This window comes from Apteryx mantelli, chromosome 25, assembly GCF_036417845.1.
Source record: "Apteryx mantelli isolate bAptMan1 chromosome 25, bAptMan1.hap1, whole genome shotgun sequence".
NCBI classification, from domain to species: Eukaryota; Metazoa; Chordata; class Aves; order Apterygiformes; family Apterygidae; genus Apteryx; species Apteryx mantelli.
In genome coordinates this window covers 7,439,896-7,462,008 of record NC_090002.1, presented here as the reverse complement: position 1 = coordinate 7,462,008, position 22,113 = coordinate 7,439,896, and the positions used below count along the sequence as shown (strand labels likewise).

Here is a 22,113-nt window from a genome sequence, read left to right as displayed (position 1 = left end):
AGCCGTGCGAGGCGAGACGGAGGCACGGACAGCCGGACAGATCTCCTGCGAGCCTCTAATTGAGCCTCTCCCCCCCTCTCCCGCTGCCGGCGGCACACGCGTCCCTCCAGCCCGCCGCTGCCGGGCTCCCTTGGCTCCCGTCCTGCGCGGCACATGTAAAAGTTGCGCGTGTGCCTCTGCCTGCCGGGCGGCTGCGGAGCGAGCGAGAGCGGGTGGGAAAAGCCTCCGGAGCGCCGCTTCCCGCGTGCCCCATGCTGGATTTCTGCGCCGGGAGGTGACTCGGGGAAGCAGAGGCGCCGCGCCGGGGCGAGGGCAATCATGAATGAGATGTCGAGTTTCTTGCACGTCGGGGACATCGTCTCCCTGTACGCCGAGGGCTCCGTCAATGGCTTCATCAGCACTTTGGGGTGAGTGTGCCACGTCCCGGCGCCCGCCCGCCCGCTCCCTCCCTGCCGGCATCTCCCCGCGGGCGGGCGGGCGGGCGGGCGGCCGAAGGGGGCTTATTTCTGCCCTCAGCGAGGGAAGTGAAGGTAGCGCTGGGCTGGAGGCTGCGGGCAGAGGGGCCGGAAGCCTCCAGGTGTTGCAGCGGCGGCGGCGCGGCGGGGAGCGGGCTGGGAGGCTGGGGGAGGCTCCGGCGCCCCGTCCTGCCGGCCGCTGCCGGGGGCAGGATGCTGCCCCGGGGGGACCCTGCAGCCCCCCCTCTCCGGCAGCCCCGGGCGGAAACTTCTCCCCACTTTGGGGCTGGGGGGGGGACGAGATGGGTTTAAACGGCGGCTCGCGGCGGGGGGGGGCTTTGTAGCTGGCCAGGGAGCTCGGCGCTGGGCGGCGTGAGGGGTCGGTGGGACGAGGAAGGGGCTGTGCACGAGTCTGACCTGGGGACTTAGGCAGCCGTGATCCTTCCTTGGGGCGCAGGGTGATTAAATGACTTTTCAAAGCGCTTTCTGCCCCGTTTGGCACGGCTGGAGGCTGCAGTCTGCTGGGACAGTGCCTGGCTTTTGCTTGCCACCTCGCACGGCGCTGGCGGTGCCTCTGGGCACCGGGGTCTGGTTCACCCGGCTGCATTTGATCCAGGCAGGAGGCATCAGCCCAAGGTGGCCCTGGCTGGTGCTGGGGGGAGCTGGGTGGCCATGAGGGTCCAGGCTGAGCCGCCTCCTTGCAGCCCCCTGGATGGGTCAGCCACCAGCAAGTGGGTCTGGGGGGACAAGCAGAGATCTTGGGGACCTGTCCCATGTTCCTAGTGTTTCTGTGCAAGCCAGCAGTGTTGCTAAAGCAGCAGGTGGGCAAAGCCAGGATAAGACCTTTAAACGTGCTTTTCCCCGGACACGGGCTTCCCTCGCTTCTGCTGTGAGCGTCTGCCCTGCGGTGCCAGGAGAGGCCGTGTCCCCGACGCGGCGAGGTCTGCCGGGCGCCGCTGGGGGTGGGTGGCCTTTTCCGTAGTGTAATCCTTAGGGGATTACTGCTTACGTGGCTGGGAACACTGCTGCTCCCAGGGCTGTCCGGCTTTTCAAAGCCGGGGCCCAGACCTTGCCCTGCAGCCCCGAGCGGTGCCGGTGCTGCTTCGAGGAGATGGGTCCGTGCCAGCGCGCCTGCCCCGCGTTGCACGTGCAAGTGTGAGATCAGCCAGGAATGCGGACTTGGATGGGATTCCTGGGGTAGGAGCTGCCCGACTGTATAATCGGAGATGAATGCACTTGCTCCCACATGCCTGCGTATAACCGGAGACGTGCATACCTTCGCCTACACGCATTCGCGCAGCCGCTGCTCGGCACATGCAGTCTCTGGCTTCATGCGCACCCAAGTCTGCATCCGGCCATCCGTGTGAGGCTGCCCCGAATCACGCCGCCGTGCATGGATGGGCGCGCGCACGGACACAAATATCTCTGTGCGTGCAACCATGCAGCGCTGAGCGTGAGGTTCCCTCCTGCAAGTGCAGACCGTGAGCCCGTCTGCACCCAGACCTCGGCGCACATGTGCACACCCGGCCCGTGGCCCTGAACGGGTGGGAAAACTTCCCCAAGGTCGTTTTTGGAGAGGTCTCCTCATCGCTGGCCTGCTTTCTCAGCACAAGACGTCACGAGGCAGGGTCTGTAACCGCGACAGCTCGGCACTGAGCACCCTCTGAGCCTGTCTGTGAAATCAGATGCGGAGGATGATCCTGTGGGACCTGATGCTGGATTTTTAGCCTGTGCAGCATGTCCTAATAGCTCTCCAGGAGCCAAATCTAGAGGCATTTAGATGCTTTGGAGCTCCACTCTCTTTGTAACTCTGACCCCCAGGTCCCCCTTTTGCAGGGTGCTTCTCTAATCTTATTTATAAGCATTTGAAAAGTGGGGCTGCCTTTGAGAGACTTGAGCTTTGCCGCTGGCTTTTGCTGGCCAGCCCCACTTTTCTGCGGCTCTGTTTTATCCGGGTTGTTTCCCACCCTTTGCAACTGTTTTCCCTTGTGCCCAGCGGCCTGGGAGACCCAACCGCACCTTAAATCACTCCTGCGATAAGGGCCGGGGTGACTCACTGAGAGTGCTTCTCCCTAGCCCTGCTCCCCGTGGGGGACCTTGTTTGGCTCGTTTGCAAGGCAAATAGCTCAGCTAACCCCAGCACCGGCGCTGCATGCCCGGCTGAGCGCCCTGCCGGAAGCGCTCCGTCTGTCCAGCCGTGCCACCATCTGCCCTCACGGCAGGGAGAGGTGAGGGCGTTCCAGGCTGGGGATCGGCAGCAGGATCCTCGGTTGAACTGGAGAGATTCAGGATGTTTCCAGGTGCCGGCTGCGAGCGCCCTGTGCAGTGACGTACCCTGATTTACCTGCAAAGCGCTGGTGTCCTGCCAGCCTAGCTGAGCTCTTGCACCAGCTCTGCTGGTGTCACCAGGGCTTCCTGATGCGGCTATGAGAAAGACCTAAATATAAACCTGGTGGTGCTTGCAGGAGGTGCCATCAGGGCATGCAGGGCTCTGTCTGTCCCCAGGTGTCTGTGCTGGGGACGCACAGCTGGTGGGAGGAGCAGCGGGTCTTGGAGTCCTTAAATGCCAGTGGTAGGGTGAAGCCTGGCCCTGGTCTGCAGGGAAATGGGCTGGATAAGGAAGGTCCTTGGCTGCTGGACCTTGGTAAAGGGGCTGTTTGCTGACCCCTGGATGTGCGTCCTTCAGAGGCAGCAAACTGGAGTCCCATCTCCCGCAGGAGCTTGTCGGGCTCTTGACTGCTCCACCACGAAAGCATCAGCCCAGCGTTTTGCTGACCATCGGGTGCGTGGAGGAATATTTGTCGGGAATGCGCAGCCCCATGCTGCTCTCCAGCCTGTGTCGGAAGCCGAGCGCTTGGGGCTGCTCGCGCGGGACCGGACTCAGCTCTGCAGATAGGTTTCCTGAGTCCAGGGGGTCCCTTGCAAAGCAGGAGCCCGGCACGAGCACGTAGCTGCATCAGGCCCTTGGTTAATACTAATCTTAAAAGTTTCCGTTGTCTTAAGTGGTCACTTTCCTCCTTTTGTGAAGGGAACCTGTCGAGGGCGACGGAGGGGGCTGGTGCAGAGGCAGAGCAGCTCCCAGGGCTGAACCTCGCTGCTGAGCCTCCTCCGCCCGCGACCTCCCTCCCTGAGCTGCGCCAGCAAAGGCCCCGGGGCAGAAACCCTTCCTCCCACGGAGGCTGTCTGCAGCGAGCGCGCGCTTTTAAGGAGGAAAAACATCCTGCTGAAGGGTGGGGAATACTTGTGTGCGCTCCAGTGCTCGGCTGGATGGGCACGCGCTGAGCCAAAATACCCAAACTAGCTAAAATGCTAAAGATAGGCCAAACAGCGGTTACTTAGGTCTTGCTGTGCGCTCCCAGGAGATCACTTAACAGCTCCGCAGCAGCAGCAACCAAACGTGGCAGGAGACCTGCGTTGAGGGCAGCCACTTTGCTGGTCGCATCTCCTGGCTGCGCCTCGGGGGCATCACGTTCCCTTAGGAAAGTCGAGGGGAACGGGACAGGTATCAGAGTTGCCCAGAGTGGTTTTGATGGCACAGGACATGGCCCAGGAGGAGCTTGCTGGATGCAGGGACCCGAGCATGGTCTCCTCTTCCCTCTTTGCTGGATTTAGAGGTCCCTGCTCTGCCAGGAGGCGGGGGACAACCTGCGGGATGGCCTGGCTTCACTGCTGTGGCTTTGCTGCTGCTGCCAATGAAGGGTTTCTCCAGCGCCCCCGGCACCTGCCAGTGAACCCTGCTAGGTTTGCTCCAGGAGATCTGCCTCTTTGGGAGCTGGATAAGGAAACACCCGTTTGAAACGGGCCCGGATCCTGCTCCAGGGCGGAGGAGTAGCTGCCGCCCCGGGGCGTGCTGCAGGGATTATCTGTGCAAAGCAAATCCGCAGCCAAGCAGGAAGAAGAGCTCGGAGACCTCGGCTCGATCCCTGCTCCAGCTGGGTCAACGCGGTGATGCCGGTGCCGCGAGCGGCGCCTTCCCTCGCCTCGTGTCCCCTGGGTAGAAAGGTGCCATCAGCCCGGGCGCTCACTGGCGGGCTCTGCTCCGGGGTTGTCCCCATCCCTGGGCACCCCGCGGGCTCGGGGACCGGCAGCCTGGCACCGCCGGCTTGCGGAGGGGAAGGGCCGGTGCCAGACCTGCCCGAACGGGAGCCGGCCGTTGCATGTAAAATAACACCTCCGATAGCTGCAGTTGTGATTGCAGGTGGATTTACAGGGTGGAGCGGTTTGGGGAAACGCAGCTGGTTAAAGGGTAACTTCAGCCCCGCCGGGTCGGGAGGAGCTTGCGTCCGTTCAAAGGAGGAACGCGCGCGGCCGGGCGCCGTTTCCTCCTCCCGACGGCGGGGCGGCGGGTTGAAAGCCTGCGTTTTTGCGGCCGCCCTGCGTTGGCTGGATTTATTTTTGCTGCCGTGGCCCTGCCCGCGGCGACGGCCCCAGCCTCGAGGCAGCTCCCATTGGGGTCCCCCCGGCCGGGCGCCGCTCCGCTCTCCCGGGAGCGACGTGCCGGGGTGGGAGCGCTGCGCCCACCCGCAGGGGTGGCGTTACCCCTTTCCACGGCACGGCGGTGAAAAGCTCCCTTTTCTTCTCGGGAGCAGGTTAGCTTTTTTTTTCCACGTGAGCGGCTCTTCCGCCTCGGCCCCAGCTGGCCGCCGTCCCCGGGGAGGGCGAGGGGTGTCGGATCGATGCGGATTCCAGCACCGGGAAAGCTGCTCCCCCCCGAGCTCCGGCGGAGGCTCTGCCTCGCGCGAGGCCAAGCACGCTGGCCCCCCTCCAGGAGATCACTTTGTGCTCGATTTTAAGCATGCCGAAAGCCCCACTGGAACCACTTGCGCTGACTTGCACGGTTTAAAGCTAACCAGATGCTCGCGCGCGCGTTGCTGCGCCCAGGGCGACGCGCGGGATCAGGCCCCGGCTGCTCCCCGGGGGTAACTGCAAAAGGGGAAACGTGAGGGTTTTACTGATGCACCAGCCTGCTGCTTCTCCCGGGCTCTTCCTCCAGGCGTTCAGGCCCTAAGAGCCTGTTTTTTCGCGAACACCTGAGAAAAGGTTGGTGCCGTTACCTCCGTGCCCAGCGTCCTGCCCGCGGTTCGGAGCGGCGGAGAGCTCCTGCTGCTCTAATGGCAGAGGAGGGAGCTCTGCTTTACACCACCCCGCCGCGCTAATGCCGGTTATTAGCCGAATCGCCTCCTGGCCCCAGCAGCAACACAGGTGACTCGTGTCCACCATGTCAGAATCCTTTTATTTTCGGCAATTTTTCCTGAAGAATATTAGTCTGCAGTATCAGTTTAATAAAAATAATACTTTGCGTTCCTGCAAAGCATGTAATCCTGGGATTAAAGACGCTGAAGCTGCTTTGAGATCATTAACTAATTAAGACTTCTAGCCTGGCAGGTCACTATCTCCCATGCTGTGCTACGGATCAGTAATGCTGGGCACGGAGACGTTGCAGGCAAACTTTCAAGCCGGAGCTGGTGTGGGTGGAAGATTCCTGAGTTTTGCAAATCGGCGCTGTTTACTTCGACACTGGAAACGGGCCACGCAGGTCAGATGCTTCCTCGGAGACCCCTAGCCATGACGGAAGACTCTTTTTTTTCTTTTTTTTCTTTTTTTTTCTATTTCTTTTTTCTTTTTTTTCAAGTGCGTAAACGAATGAGGCCGCCTGCTCTTGCAGGCCCTGGAGGGAACGGGGCACTTGCTGCAGGTCGGTGCTTGGCGGCTCGAACTCGGCGGGGGAGGCTGCTGCAGCCCCCGGCCCTGCCGCACTCTCGGAGACGCCGGGCGGGCGACTTCATCCATCTCCGTCCATAACCCGAGCCAGAGTGGGGCAGAGCGGGCCGGGGAGGCTGTAATCAGGGACCTTGGGGAGGGGAGCCTGGTTTCCAGATCCGGAGGGGGAAGCCCTCGTATTTGTGTACAAGCAAATAGCTCTCGTTTGACTCCGGCAATGTTTGGGCAACACAGGCTTTAAGGGTAATAACAGTGGAAACCAAAACAGGCGACAGCTGGCATCGGGGCTGGGCCGAGGCTTTGCGCATCTGCACCGCCTGCGTGGTGGGTGCATGCGGTGCGGCCCTCTGTTCCCCTTTTCCCCTTCTTTCTTCACCTTTTCCCTGCCTTTCCAAGTCTCTGCCCCGCAGGAGTTTGGGAATGTGCCTGACTCCTTCCCTGCTGTCGCAGCCCATGGAAAAAGCACTGCCCTTTGGGCAGCCCCTGGTCTCAAGCCCGGTACCCCCTGCACTGCCAACCACGGGTGCTTGCAAAGCCAAGGCAGCCCCTGTCCACCGAAAAGCTCAAAGTGTTCATTGAAACCGCGTGATTTCTGGGGTTTACAGTCTCGGAGCTCCCAAGGCGTCACCCCGCGTCGCTGTCGGTAGCGGCTCTTTGGCACGTGCACGACTGTGTATTCAGCACGCGGCTCGGCAGCAAGAGCCCCGGGCTGGGCGCGAGCTCCCTCGCTTTCTCTGCGCCTCATCCTGCCTCCGGTTCCAGGGAACCGGCTTTCCCCGCGGTGCTCCCGCCGGGATTGCGTCCTGGGTGCGTTCCTTCCTCCGCTCGCCGGCCGATCGGCTGCCGGGATCCAGCCCTCCGCGGGTGGGGACAAGCTCCCACGGCGGGGAGGTGGCTCCCGCAGCGGTTTCTTGCGGCGCGCAAAGCGGGCGAGCGGGTAGAGCCTGTCTCGCTGGAGCACCTTGTTCCCTTGAAAGCTTTGCCGTGGAGTCTGGCCGGCTCCCACGCTCCGGGCTCTGCCAGCCGGAGGGGAGAGGCCGGTGGGACCCGGCCCGTCCAGTTCCTCGGCTCGGCAGCATCCCGTTTGTCCCCAAATCGCGGGGAAGGTCCTCGGCATCCGGAGCAGGACCCGCGGGATTTTGCTCAGCGCTGGGAAAACAAGGGGAGGAGGGGGACGGGGGGAGATGCAACGTGTCCGATGGGCAGAGCCGGCACCGCCGATCAGATGACGACTAACGAGGGGTTTCCGAGAGCCCCCGCTGCCTCCAGTGGCATTAAACCCCATGGCGCTTCGCTCCCGGGCGGAGGATCGTTGCGTGAAGGCTGAACGCGGCCTGTTTTGCCAGATTAAGGGTGAAATGGTGAGAAGGGGAAGGGGGGCGGCGTGGGCAGCGTCCCCAGCCCACGGCTCCGAGCTCCCCCGTCGCCGCGTTGCCTCTTTTGCACCCGTTAATCGAGCCAGCTCGGCGGCGCCGGTGGCTCTGCCCTCCCGGCAAGGGGCCATGGCCCTAAGGGGCAATAATGAAAAATAAATATAATATAAATATTTATAGAGTGCAAATGGGTAGAAAATGGGAGACGAGGCTTTTTGACGCGGCCGCCACGCTCGCTGCCCGCTCTGAACCTCTGCTCCCCCTCTTGTCCCCCCCCCGCGCAGGCTGGTGGACGACCGGTGCGTGGTGGAGCCGGCGGCCGGCGACCTGGACAACCCGCCCAAGAAGTTTCGAGGTGAGACCGGGGCCCGCGCGCGTCCTCCCTCCCTCCCTCCTTCCCTCCCTCCCTCCGGCTGAGCCGGGGCGCGTGCCGAGGGACGCCCGCGGCCGAGCATCCCGCGCGCGGGGGGAGAGGGCGGGAGGGGGCAGGCGGAGGGGCGGCTGCGCCCAGCACGCTGTTTCTTGGCAAGCCCGTTAGCGCTGAGCGCTAATTACTTGGTGCTTGGCTGCGCCTCCGAGAGAGCAGGGGGATTAAGCTGCGCTTTTGCAAGGCAGGTGGGGCTCAGGGAGAGACGTTAAATCCCTGCCCGTCCTCGGCCGTCACGTTCCCGGCTGCCGCGCGTGGAGCAGCGCTCGCCGGCGAGGGGCAGCCCCGAGCGCGAGCCGCTCGCCCACGGCCAGGGCCCGGCGGGAGCAGGGATGAGTCAGTGCAGGGCCGGGGCAGCTCCTGGCCTGTGGAAAGGGATCGTGCCTCCGGCTTCCCTGAGCTTCGCCGTGTGGTTTTGCAAGCCCCGGGGCAGGCCCGCGAGGTGCCGAGCGCCCACGGCTCCCGGCACGGTGCAGGGCAGGGCGAATATTTGAGATGGGGATCCCCATCCCGTGCCGGAGTGAGGAGGAGGAGAGCCGGCGAGGCCAACGGGACAGTGTCCCTGCTCCTCCCGCAGCCTCGACCTTCGGGCTCCCGGGTTGCCGCAAGCAAACGGCTGCTCCGAGCCTGGAGCGTCTCGTTTCTGCCCTACGTTGCAGCGACCTGGGCAACGTTGCTGTTGTTCGCGGTGTGCCCCAGGCGCACGGCGCGCTGCAAAGCGCCGGGGAGGAGGCTTTTCCCAAGGAGCTTCCCGGGCTGGTTTGATTCCTGGTGTCCGGAGTACCTCGTGCTCCTGCACGGGCCACATTGGATGGGGATTTTTGATTTGGTTTATTGAGCAGTCAGAGCAGCGATGCGGCCGTTGCCGCTGTTTTGTGCATGGGGCCGATTAACCGGACGCTGTGCATGCGCACGCATGGATTCACAGCTCCACGGCAAGTTCCGCAGCGTTGGGAGCCGTCATGCTCCCGGACATCGGTGAACTTTTCCCATGGCCGGATGGGAGCAGCTGGAAGCAGTTGCAGGGAGGCCTGTGCTACGTCGCGGCGTCGGGCAGGTTCCCCATCCCAGCGCCCCGCTATCTCCCTTCCCGGACATGGGCGGGTGTCGAATCTCTTTTCCAGACTCAGGTCTGGTCTAGACTCCGCTCTGCTCCGTGCAAACCCTATCAGGATATCCAGCCGCTTGTTTTAATGGCCGGAAAAATAGCGGTCTCCCTTGTCGATAGCTATCGCTGCGGGGAAGGTAAAAACAACAGACCGAGGAAGGTAAAAACAACAGACCGATTCTGTTTCCCTGCAGCAGCGGCAAGAGGCTTAAGAGGACTTTAATGTGCGGTTGCCGTCCCCATATCCTGTGGCCGGACCCTGCCCTATCCTGCACCGCCGTAACGCGGCCGCGGGTCCCGGCTCAGCCGGGGACGTGGGGACGGGGCCCGTCTCCCGCAGCAGAAGGGGTGACTGCTCCCTCCGTGCCTCGACGCTGCATCGAAAGGGAGAGTCGGGCCCAAATGGTTTTTTGGAAACGCCGAAACCCACCGCGGGAGCTTGTCCCTGCGGGGCGAGGAATGCCCGGCTCCGCTGCCTGCGTAGCGCCTGGGCTTGGCCGGGCCTCCGGAAGCCGCCTGGCACCTCTTTTATTTGCTTTTCTCATGGTTTCTTTCCTTCTCGCAAGGCTCTTCCCGGCCCTGCGTTCAGGCACGTTAGGAAAAAGCAAATAAGGCGCTTAAATCCCGCGCTTGGCGGGGCGGGTGACGGCAGGGGGGCTCGGGGGGCTGCTGGTTCGCTTTCCAGCGGCCCTTTGCACGCGAGCAGATGCAGCGGCCAACGCGCCCCACGGCCGGAGCGGAGCGGCCCGGCCCGGCCCGGCGGTGCCGCGCGCTCGCCGGTGCCCGCAGCGCCTTGCACGCCGCAGGATGCTTTTGTTCTGCCTCTGCCGGAAACGCGCCGGTTCCGCCCCTGCGCGGGTTCGCGGGGCGGCTTTGCCTCTGCGGCTGCGCTGGTCCCCAACGGCTTCGCCCCAGCCCTGACCTACTTCGGAGCGTGTGCGCTCTCCCGCGCTCGCTCCCCTCGCCGGGCAGCGCTAACGTGGGAGCTTTCCTCGGCCGCCGGCTTTTCCGCCCGCCGCCCGCCTTGCGGAAGATCCTCAGTGCTGAGGCCAGAGCACCAAAGTCTTCAGTGCCCAACACGAGCTTTGTGCAAACCACTGGAATTGCTCCGTGCCTCGGTTTCCCCATTTGCAAAACGAGGCTTTGTATTAAGAGACGGGGAGCAGCAACGCTCAGCTCCGGGTGTCAAAGAGCCCCTCCGGCTGGGGTGCGCTCGGAGCCAGGGGCTGCCTTTGCACCTGCCTCTTAATAGCTCTATTTTTTTCCCCTCTCCCCCACGCCCCAGTTTCTGCTTTCCACCAGCTCCTTTGGCAGCCTAATTAACAATTTAATGAAAACGATTTAAGGTGCTGCAGGTGGCCGAAGCGTTTCTCTAGCCCCGGTTCGAGTCACCTTGCTGTGGGAGAACGCAGCAAAGCATTGCGGCAGCGGCGCTCGAGCCCCTTATTAAACGCCCCGCGTCGCAACGGCTCCTTGGCACGGGACCTGCCATTAGCAAATAGACCTGCAAAACGAAATGTGAAACTTGGCCTCTTCCCAGCGGCCCGAGCCGGTGAGAACCGTGCTCCGCGCTTGTTTGTTCGTCACTCCCAGGTAAATAAATACGTGCTTGCCAGCGCCTCGGGCCCGCGGCCAGAGATGGAAGTGATTTTCTTTTTGTGTCTGAAGTTTCTGGGCTGCTATTTCAGGAGCAATTAGGGCGACCCAGGCTAAAGAGCCCTTCCTACCCTCGCTCCCCACCCCGCAGAGCTTCTGATCCGGATCCGAATTGAGACTCTGGCTCAAAATTCCCAAAGATTTGGTCTCCTGCTTCAGCTCACAGGTCCTGGTCCTGGACCTGGCTGTTGGGACTGCTGCAGAGGGCGTCCCTGCTGTACCCCCATCCTGGCCAGAGCAGTGTGGGCAAAAATGGGCAAATTGGGGCAATGTGGCACAGTACAGATACGCTGCAAGTGTTTTGGGGAACTGGGATCCAGAACTGGGCCCTTCAGATCCAAACAGGGTTTCTTGTAGGCCTCGAAATGCAGTTGTTTGCGTACAGATTTTTAGGAGCAGTTGCTTACAGCTTCCAGCACTGGTGATTAAATCTCTTTATGAGTAGTCACAGGAGGGCAACAGTGTGTTTGCAAAACTGGCGTATCCCGATGGCACGGCCACCACGGGGCTAGTAACCCTCAGTCCTGCTGGCTTGGGATATCTGATGTCTAGGGCAATAAATGAGAAGGGGAGATGTTCCCTCCTCACTGTCTCGCAGCACCTGCGTCCTGCTGGCTTCGCCTCCCTTCCAGGGGGATCCTCTTGCTTGTTTATTACTCTCTTCCTCAAAGCTTTTTATCCTCCTAAAGTTTTCCTTCCCAAGTCGCATGGTTGTTTCCAATGGAAACACTTCTATCAGTGGACCAAGAAGTGGAGTTACTCTCGGACTCATTTAGCCTGATTTGAAACTAATCCTCCAGCTAATATGAAGTGATGTGACTCTCCACCAGCCCTGGCCAGGTCTGGTTTGGAACCCCAGAAGGAGCCCGTGTCATTCTGCGCTATGAGGGCCTTCTCCCAGGGATGCTCCTGGGATGGGAGCTGTGTCCTGGAGGCGAATGTGCTCCTGCCCCCTAAGTCGGCCCCACAGGAGGCAGACCGCTTGCCGACCGCCGCACCGGTGGTGCAGCCTAATGCTCAGCTTCCTCTCGTTCCAGATTGCCTCTTCAAAGTGTGTCCCATGAACCGCTACTCTGCCCAGAAGCAGTACTGGAAGGCCAAGCAAACCAAGCAGGACAAGGAGAAGATCGCTGATGTGGTGCTGCTGCAGAAACTCCAGGTGAGCAGAGCTTGCGTGGGACAAGGGACCCTCTTCCCCCAAGGTGGAGAGCCCAGTGGGTTGGTTGGCTGATGACATCCGAACCTCTTGCTGTGAAGTTCCTGACGTGTTTTCCTTCCTGGAAAACAGCATGCATGGGAGAGCAGGCCCTCTCTTGGGTTTTGCTGTACCCAGGGCGTCCCTCATCTCAGCAACGCTGTCTCTTGTCTCTCCACCCTCTTCCCACCATGGACCATTAGCCACAACCACTTGGTACTAGAGGAAAGGCTCCAGTAGCCATCAGCTTGTACTTAATCGTGGCATCTTATAAGGGGGTAGAGGTAGGACCTCTGTAAGGTGCTTTGCTCTGCTGTGGTATCTGCAAGACTTGAAGGGTTAAGGTCAATGGGTGGACGGGCCCCAAGGGAGACACGTCGCTCTGCGGGTTATACTTGTTGTGAGATGCTCTTAGCCGGCCTTGGAGGTGCTCCCCCCTCCCTGGGAAGAGGCGGATTTACCTTGGCTCTTGTCGCAGGCTCCCGACCGCTCCTTTGCTTTCGTGTCATGCCTGCGCGTCTGTCCTTGGCGCAGGGGGAAGCCCTTGGCAGCGCGGCCCGGCCAGGCTAGGTCCGCTCCGTGACGGCGAGCGGTAAATACAGCTGCGGCCAGGCAGCCGCTGATGCTTTTGTTGCTCCCAGTCTCAGCCCTTCTGCTGCTCCCTTTGAAGATGCTGCTCTGCTTCCTCTCCCCACCGCTGCCTGCCTCTGCCTGCTTCCTCCCCGCTGCGGGGGGACGGAGGTTTCCAGCGAGCTCAGGCAGCAGCAGAAGCATCTCTGCAGAAATCAGAGCTGGCAGCCGCGGCAGCGACCGGCACAGCCCAGCACCTCCCCGGGGCGAAAAAGCACCCAGAGGTGCCTGGAGGAAGGGAAAAAGGGCACCGGAGAGCTGAGCTGGCGGAGCCGTGCCGGGGCAGCAGGGCTGAGAGCAGCCCTGCGGCAGCAGGTCCCGGCGCTTTGGCCCCTCGCTGCCAGCAGGAGCCTTTTTAAACGCCGTGGCCTTTGCCATAAACGAGGCTGTCCCGGCTCTCGAGCCCGCGCCGGCCGACCTGGGAGACGCTGAGGACAGGACCTGCTCCAAAGGGCCTGTGGAAGTTGCAGGCTCCTGTTGACTTCCATGAGGTTTGGAAAAGGCCCATGCTAAACATTGCATAATCGCACCAGACAGCTGGCAAGGCTGCAGGGATGATTCATAGAGCTGAAGTTCAGGAGGGATTCGTTAAATCATCTAATGAGACTTCAAGCATAGCACAGGCCCCACGGTTCCCCCAGTTCTGCCTGCGCTGAGCCTGGTGAGCGAAGTCTAATAAAGTATCTGGAAAGAGCATCCCGCTCGCGTCGGGGATGCCAAGACGTGGTCAGTGCATCCTGCTGTGTGTAACCGCATAACATTAACCTCACACAGAAACACTCTCTATTTTCCTGCTTTCGGCTAGCATGCAACTTGTAATGTCAACACCTGTGCTTGCCGTGCGTGGACAGAAGGGCTTGTTTCTGAGCCTGGCTGATTGAACCTTGGCTTTATTTGTCTTAAAGAAATTCTGGAATTTCCTTGTTCCTCTACACTGCTCCTGTTGTTGCCCTTTTGGGAAATGCAGAAGTGCATTTGACGTGCCAAGCAGCAAGCGAGCCCGCGAGTTTATGCAATTTGCTTCCCGTGCTGGCTCTGCTGCGAAGCTCCTTGATATCCTGGCGGGGAGCTGAAATCCAGCCTCTGATTTATCAGCATCTCCTGCGGGCTGAGAACATCTTTCAACCCAAGGAGATAATTTCCTGAAATAGAAGCAGCCCAGGTGTCGCGAGGAGAAACCCTGCCCGGCGGTCTGAGATGCCTGCTGTTGCCTTTCCAAGCTCGTGCTTTTGTGCCTTTGTTTTTAAGTGGCTTTAAGGCTTGATGTTTTCTCAACTGACTAATTATAGGTGCAGCTGGGGGAGCTGCCACGGTGATTGATCTTGCTGGAGCCGTGTTGCTCCATGGGATTGTTCCTTTCCCCTCTCATGCTCACCGCTCTGCTTCAGTGGGGTTTTTCCTTGCTAAACAGACTGAGCCTGGTGGCAACCAAAACCGACAGCCCTGGGTTCCTGATGGCTGCTGCCACCACTTGATGATCTGAGCAGGCTTGGACCTCTGAGGCCTGGCAGGGTCATGTCCCCGGGGTGGAAGGCGCCAAATGTTCACCCAGAGCTGCGTGGGGATGGAGAGCTAAAGCTGCAGCAATGTTCAAAACAGCCAAGCGTTTGCAATGCAGCAACGTGCACCAGACAGATTCGAAGCCCTGGCGATGCCTGCTTGGGAAATCGTGTTAAATCGCTGTGTTAAGGGCACCTGCCCCGGGCATGGGGGGGTCTCCGAGCCCCTGCTCCATCTGGCCGCACTCCGCAGCGGCACAGCGACGCCTTCTCTCCCTTTGGACCTCCCGCAAGGTGCAGAGCACGGCTCTTAGCTTTGCTTATTTCCCAATTCCTCAGGTGAACAGGGGAGCAAATAGGGCAGGAGAGGTCAGATACGCTGCCAGCTTCATCCCTTGCCATGGTTGCTTCCTTGCCAGGGCCATCCCAGGCTCCCTTAAACCTGAGAGCTGCCCTTGCATTTCCTCCGCGCTAGCAACTGCAGGATGGGACCTTCTCCGCCCCCATCTCCGGCTGCCAGAGCAGCCTCTGCTCATGCAGTCGCGAGTGCCGGGGCTGGCACTGCCCCAGGGCTGTGCCGTGGCTGCCGCTCAGTCTGGGAGCTGCCAGACCAGGAGTCGTGTCCTCGGTGTTTCCGCGCCGATCCGTCCCGGGAGCAAATTCCTGCCTCACACCGCGGGCACCGGCACCGCCCCGCCGGCTGCTGGAGCGGCTGCATGGAAAATGTCTGTGGTTTTGGAGAGAGGGGCTGGCTGGCGTGGCCCGGTGCATGCCCGAGGAGGTGGTGAGCACTCGCCTGGCAGCGCGTCTGGGCCAGCGGGTGCCATCGGCTCCCGCCACGGCAGGCCAGGACCTGCCGCATCTCCCGGCACCGCCAACGTGGCTCCCTGGGCTGCAAGGTCTCAGCCCAGCAGCAAATCCCCGGTTCCCGCGGCCGTGCTGCCCCGAGGCTGGGAATAGCTGGTGTTTCCCCAGCCCTTTGCCTGTGCGCGGGGTTCCTGCTTGGTGCTTCCCCGTAAGACCTGCCCAGCTGGGGCTTTCGGGAAACTTGGCTGCTGTCTTCTCCTTGTGCAGATGTTTACATCTTGGCCTTGGGTGACAGAAACGCAGAGCTGCCCCAGCTCGTTCGGCTTCGTACGGCTGCTCGGGCCATGCAGGGCTCCTGGACTGAGCCCTCAGACTCCGAGGACCTCATATTATATTGCTGGACCATTCAGTGATATAACCGTGCCTGGGTATTTGGGGGACGGGGGTGCTGAGGTGGTGTCCCAGCCTGTCCTATGCCCTGGCCACAGCTGAGGGCGAGGTGGCCTCTCTGGGGCTGGCTGGCTGGTACCTGCCAAGTTCTCATCTTCTCCTCTTGGTGGACAGCACGCGGCCCAGATGGAGCAGAAGCAGAACGAGACGGAGAACAAGAAAGTGCATGGGGACGTGGTGAAATACGGCAGCGTCATACAGGTACGGGTGCTTGCGCTCCCCTCCGGTGGGCTCGGCGCTCTGCTTTCAGGCTCCGGCTGCTCCGACCAACAGGGTTTTGGGGGGAAATGCACGGATTCGAGCAAACGCAAGCGCAAGAGAGTTGGGCAGCGCTGGAAGGGGGCTCACGGCGTCACTCCTGGGCAGGGACCAGCCTTGGGGTCCTCCGTAGCCCCCGGGCTTTGTTGCCGCGGGAAGCTCAGCCGTGGCGTTTGGCTTTGCAGCTCCTCCACATGAAGAGTAACAAGTACCTAACGGTGAACAAGCGCCTGCCGGCCCTGCTCGAGAAGAACGCGATGCGGGTGACACTGGACGCCACCGGCAACGAAGGGTCCTGGCTCTTCATCCAGCCCTTCTGGAAGCTGAGGAGCAATGGAGATAACGTGAGTGCAGGGACAGTGTCCCCAAGCGAAGATGTTGGGTGGTTAGTGCAGAAAGCTCCGAGCTGAGCAGCAGCGGGGCGCGTGTGCCCCCTGCCCGGGCTCGCTTCGCCACGGGGCGCCTGGCCTCGTCCTCACTCCCCTCTTCCTCGTTTTGCCCCCCCCCCCAGGTAGTTGTGGGGGACAAAGTGATCCTGAACCCCGTGAACGCCGGGCAGCCGCTGCACGCCAGCAACTATGAGCTTGCTGACAACGCCGGCTGCAAAGAGGTACCGGGAGCCGGGGGAGGCTGGGCTGCGAACGTGGGGTCTGGCTTTCGGGGCTTGCCTGGTTTTGGGGGAGGTTTAGGGAGTTTTTTGGAGGGGGGGGGGTTGCTTTTTTGTTTGTTTGTTTGTTTGTTTTCCAGTTCCTTCTCTGGTATTGTGAGCTCCCTCCCTTGCTCCGCAGGTGAACTCCGTCAACTGTAACACCAGCTGGAAAATCAACCTCTTCATGCAGTTCTGCGACCACCTGGAGGAAGTGCTGAAGGGGGTAAGGAAGGGGCGTTTGTCCTGCCGCCGCGGGCTGCTCGGGGACCTGTCCCCCGTCCCCCTGCTCTGTCAGGACGTGTGACGAGCCGTTTGGCTGCGTGACAAGGCTAGAGGAAGGAGACGCCAGATCTGCCTCTGGGGATCTTCGCTTCCAGGAGAATTCATCACTCGCAGCACTTAACAGCGAGTTAGAGTGGGATATTTTAGTATTTACCGGCAGGAGGTACCCAGGGGGCATCAAATTACCCTCTGCCTTGTTACAATAAATCTGCTCTTGAGGACAACATGCAACACAGTGCCATCAGGGGCTTCCATCTATGAGGACGATTTTGGGAGCAGTAAAAGGTGGTTTAGCCGCGCAGCAGTGCTGACTGTTGCCTGGGAAAGGAACTTTCCCTGCGGAGCTATTGTTTGGGTCTGAGGTCCTCCAGGAAGCAGCTGGCTGGATATCGATTGTGATGATCTTACAGGTCCTCGTCCCCAAGCACACACTTATCCCTGCCTTCCCACGTGCACCGCGTCCTCCTCCTCCCGGAGGCGTTAATGCCTTAAACACATTGGCGAGCCGAGCCTCTGCCCGCTCCAGGGGCGTAAAGTGGTATTTTTGCACCCATTTTACAGCTCGGAGAGTGGAAGCGCGGAGCAGTGATTTGCAGAAGCAGGGCGATGCCGTTGCAGCGGGTGCGGGGTGCCTGCGGCCCCTGCTGCAGCTGCGAGGCGGGGTGTCCTCCCGCGGGGCTCGGGGCAGCGTTTGGGTCGCGAGAGGCAGGTTTTGTCCGCCGGGCCTGACCGCCGTGTCCCTGTGCCAGGGGGACGTGGTGAGGCTCTTCCACGCCGAGCAGGAGAAGTTTCTCACCTGCGACGAGTACAAGGGCAAGCTGCACGTCTTCCTCCGCACCACCCTGAGGCAGTCGGCCACTTCGGCCACCAGCTCCAACGCCCTGTGGGAGGTGGAGGTGAGCCGGGATGGGACGGGATGGGACGGGACGGGATGGAGAGCGTGTCCGTGTCCCAGCGTCCAGCCCAGCTGTCTTTGGGCCCGTGGCCGGCACCTCTGGGGGTTGCAGTGTTTGCGCTGGGGGGTGTTTGCAAGAAGCAGCGGTTACTTCTGAACCTTTCAAGCCTTGGGTTTCCACCTGGTTTGGCAGCCCTGACTGCACCAGCGAAAGCCAGCGCAAAGCTCGAGCTCTGCGAGAGCTGCGGATGGCGTCGGGGTGCGTTTCTGCAGCAAGCAGCCCGCGCTCTGCCCTGCCCAGCGCGCCCACGAGGGGACGAGCCTCCCTCCGGCTTGTCCACATCTGTCTCCCCATGGTCCGTGCCCCGAGTATGTTTGCTCACGGCTGCCTTTGAGATTGGGCAGGGCTCTTATCGCCGGCGTGTTTGCCCAAGGTCAGGCGGAGCGTCGGAGGCAGGAATGGCATCCTGACGTGCCCCGACCGCGCACGCCGCCGGCTGAGTCTCCTGTGCTTCTTCCAGGTGGTCCATCACGACCCGTGCCGCGGGGGAGCCGGGCACTGGAACGGCTTGTACCGCTTCAAGCACCTCGCCACCGGCAACTACCTGGCAGCAGAGGTAAGGGGCGAGCAGAGAGCGTAGAAACCTGCCCTGCCTGCTGCTACCGCCCCTTGCGAAGGGAGCGTGAGGCTGCCCATAGACAGGGCGGCGATGTCCCTCCAGAGCAGCAAGCTCCCCGTCCTGCAGCTGCCCGGGGATGCTCTTGGGACCACCTCGGCCCTGCTCCATTTTGCATCCAGAGCCGCCCCCTGGGAGCATCCAGGCCCCCCCGGCAGCTCCTGCTCACTTGCAGGAGGCAGAGACGCTGCGCGCTGGGACCAGGGCCGTGAACAACGTTGTTGTTTGCCCGTTCGCAGGGCTTAGGCTCTCCCTGCTGAAACCCCCCACCCCACAGCGCTGGGGTTCACCTGCCAAACTCACTGCTCACAGCTCCCTCCCTTGGCCGGCGGCACTCGGCCGGCGGGTGGCAGACCGGGGCAGGCTGGGGCTTTCCTATGTTTCCCCGCTCCAGGCCAAGGGATTGTACCAGCACAGCTTCCTTGTGCGCTGGGACTGGGAGACTCTTTGGCTGCATCTAACCCTTTCTGATCAGGTTTTGCACTTCCCCATCCTCTGGTCCCTGGGGGCATCCAGAGCTGTCCTGGACCGCGGGAGGTATTGGCAAAATTCAGGCTGGAAACACCACCTGCTGATTTTTTTTGCTCCCCTCTGAGGCCGGTGCAAGGCCTCTTGGTAGTGGCACAGAGGGGTTTCAGCACTTGCAAAATGCAGTCGATGCAACACTGATGCGCTGCCACAGCCAAGGGAGAAACAGTCCCTTCGCGTTGCACGCTGTGGTCGGGGGAGCACAGATGCATCTGGGGGGATCGCAGTGTGTGCAAGTGTCAGAGGTGCTCCCTAACTCACGAAGACGACTAAATACAGCCGCCCGGGGCTCTGCCCATCAGTGCCAAGATGGAAAACAGCCAATACTGGGGCTGCCGCTAAGTTTCTGAAATGGCTGTTGGATTTGGGTGCCTTAAAACAAAAGATGTTCAGGTAACATCTGCAGAGGAAAGAAGATCCCCATGCAGGGCTGCTGTTGCCTAGCTTATCCCACTCAGTGAGACCTCAGCCTGGGGCCTTGCAGGATATACAGCAAGTGCTTGTCTTGCTGCAATGAAGCAGAAGATGGGTCTGCTAGTCATGGCTCACCCTGTCCTGGTCCCCGGTCTGCTAGTGGGTCACATCCTGCCATCCCCTCTGTGCAGGTCTCCTCTCTCTGTTTCAGGCTGCTGGTGATGTGATCGAGGAAGGCAGGAATAGACATAACCCCCCCATGCTCAGGGTTTTGGAGGGACCGAGTCAGAGGATTGATAGCTGTCTCTCATCTCCCTCTTTAACTTTTCAGGAAAACCCAAGTTATAAAGGAGACGTGGCTGAGCCCAAAGCAGCGCCCACGGTGAGCTGTGTGCAGCCTCGCTAGCAGAAACGCTGCTGCTGCTGCCTGAAATCACGCCGTCTCTTAGCCCCTGCCCGAGAGCAGGGCATCGCCCCGTAGCAGAGCACGCCGCGAGGACGGGGAACTGCTTGGTGCTGAAGCTGCTATTTGGGGCAACCCCGGAGGCTGCTACGCAGCCGGGCTGCCGAGCAGAATGTCCCCGCGCCTGGCGCTGTAGAGTAGCATCCCTATTTCGCGTTTGCCAGAGGACCCGGCCGAGAGCCGCAGGAGGGGTCCCACGGCCCAGTGCATGTTGCATCCCAGGCCAGAGGGGTCTGCAGATGAAGTGCTGGTAGAAGAGAGGCTTGGATTTTCAGGGGATTTTTACCTTTGCCGTGGTAAGGTTTGGAGATGGGGTGGCCTCGTAGCTCAGGTGCATCATGCCATGCTTGTGCTCTTCCAGCCCCTCGTTCGTCTCCACGCTACTAAGCCCAGCCCGGTGTCCGAGCAAAAGCTTCTGCTCTGAACATAGCTGCTGCGTGTCCCCTCCGATCCCGCGTGCACAGGGAGGCGCGCGGGACAGGGAGGCCGGGCTCGTCGGGGCGGTTGCTCCGTGCCGTGCTCAGAGCTGCTTTCCCCGGCACAGGGGAGCAGCGGCCGCTCCAGCCGCAGGAACACGGGGGAGAAGATCAAATACCGCCTGGTGGCCGTGCCCCACGGCAACGACATCGCCTCCCTCTTCGAGCTGGACCCGACCACCTTGCAGAAGACGGACTCCTTCGTCCCGCGGTACATGACCATGCACATGCACCCTTCAGCCCGTGGTGAAGGCAGAGCTGTGAATTTGGGCCTGGTTTGCTGCCTGTAGTCTGGGTTCCTCTCCTTGGGGAAAGTCACCGGGCTGTGTCAAAGAGGGAGAAGTTTGAGGGATTGCAAAAAAGCAGGGAGAGCCCAGTGGATTAACCATGCGGCATCAAACCTTGGTGCTGGGACCCAGCCGGGGTTTGCCTGGTGCAAAGGAAGTGGTGGGGTGATGGTGTGCCCACGCGGGGCTGCTCACGGCTGTGCTGTGCCGTTTGCAGGAACTCCTACGTGAGGCTGCGCCACCTCTGCACCAACACGTGGATCCAGAGCACCAATGTCCCCATTGACATCGATGAGGAGAGACCCATCCGCCTCATGGTAGGGCCAGCGCTCTCTCCTCCAGCATGCACATCATCCCCCAGGTTCTACCAGCTTGATTCTTCCTCCTTCACACCCTGGTGTGCCTGAAGATCCCTTCACCTGGGGGCTGAAATATCCTGGTGATCCAAGGAGGCAGAAGGAAACCAAGCTGGAGCCCACCCCAGTAACCTGGAACCCACCGGTGGGGGACAAACTGGGTCCCTGACTTCACCCTGGGCGGGTGGCAGATGTGGGGGATGAGCCCAGATCACCCTGGGCAGTGTGGACGTGTCTAGCCAGGTTCCTCTTTGCTTTCTAGCTCGGCACCTGTCCCACCAAGGAAGACAAGGAAGCTTTTGCCATTGTCTCTGTGCCTGTGTCCGAAATCCGGGACCTGGACTTTGCTAACGATGCCAGCTCCATGCTGGCCAACGTGGTGGAGAAGATGAACGAAGGTTTTCTCAGCCAGAATGACCGGAGGTAAAAAGAGAGTCATTTCCCCACGGAGATGGGGCCGTGCTGGGCTCCTCCAGAGCCCTAATGCATCGCTGTGACACTGGGCCCCTGCCCGGGTCTTGGTGCCAGCGCTGTCTCGCTTTCCTGCCGGCGACCCGACTCCCCGCCTGCTAATCCCCGGGGTCTGACAAGGAAATCAGATAACGCCAAACCCGCTCTGGCCTCTCCTTTGCTGCTAGAAAAATAACCGAGGGGGAGATGGCCCCACGATAGGGGCAGCCCGGTTAGTCACAGTATTATTTTTAGGTGGGTGGGTTCCTGGCGTTTCCTGAGCAAACACAGATACCCCGTGGGACAGAGCAAGCCGCTTCCACCCTGCCAGCCCTCGCAGCGCCGGTGCCGCGGTGCTCGCGCTGCCGCAGAGGTGACTAAAGGGGCAGAGAGGTTCAATGCAAAATCCCCGGCATGAATCACGAGCGAAGGCTTTGGCGTGTACCCTGGGCACCTGACTCAGGACAACAGTTTCCTTAGGAACAGCGAGGGCTGTAAAAATCTCACGCTTCAGGGCATCAAACGGCCTCTAGCAGGAGGTGGGGGAGAGGATTGGCCAGCAGCTCCTCTGGCAGGAGTTTGAAGCCTAAACATGGGCTTGTTGACCCTCCAAAATGTGCCCGAAACCTCACTGGCTGCACCCCTCGTCTGGATTGGCAAGCAGTTCCCCGCTGTGTTGGGGTGGAAAGTCCCACCACCCCACCGGCACCATGCCCCTTCGGCAGGTTCGTGATCCAGCTGCTGGAGGACTTGGTGTTTTTCGTCAGCGACGTCCCCAACAATGGCCAGAACGTGCTGGACATCGTGGTGACCAAGCCCAACCGGGAGCGGCAAAAGCTCATGCGGGAGCAGAACATCCTCAAGCAGGTGAGCAGCCCCAAGCCACATGCCCAAGCGAGGCTGAGCTCCAGCAGAGACATCCTGCTCTGCCCAAGGCCACGCCAGGGGCCAGGGCTCCCAAAAAGCCCTATGAAAGAGGCTTAGCTGGCCTTGAGCTCACACTATGGTGGTGTAATGGGCCCTCCTGCCAAGCATGGGTCAGCATCCAGCACAGGGA

General features: G+C 61.2%; 1 protein-coding gene across 1 annotated transcript in view; it reads left to right on the top strand.

Annotated features, from left to right (window-relative positions):
- ITPR3 (inositol 1,4,5-trisphosphate receptor type 3) overlaps positions 1-22,113 on the top strand; it is a 44,573-nt gene continuing 22,460 nt past the window's right edge. The window contains exons 1-14 of the mRNA XM_067310799.1: positions 1-407; positions 7,834-7,904; positions 11,778-11,899; positions 15,436-15,522; positions 15,765-15,923; positions 16,091-16,189; positions 16,368-16,451; positions 17,260-17,406; positions 17,927-18,022; positions 19,356-19,406; positions 20,032-20,174; positions 20,468-20,567; positions 20,869-21,029; positions 21,782-21,923. Coding sequence (XP_067166900.1) covers positions 319-407; positions 7,834-7,904; positions 11,778-11,899; positions 15,436-15,522; positions 15,765-15,923; positions 16,091-16,189; positions 16,368-16,451; positions 17,260-17,406; positions 17,927-18,022; positions 19,356-19,406; positions 20,032-20,174; positions 20,468-20,567; positions 20,869-21,029; positions 21,782-21,923 — 1,551 coding nt within the window. The 5' untranslated portion in view covers positions 1-318. The remainder of the gene's footprint in view (positions 408-7,833; positions 7,905-11,777; positions 11,900-15,435; positions 15,523-15,764; positions 15,924-16,090; positions 16,190-16,367; positions 16,452-17,259; positions 17,407-17,926; positions 18,023-19,355; positions 19,407-20,031; positions 20,175-20,467; positions 20,568-20,868; positions 21,030-21,781; positions 21,924-22,113) is intronic.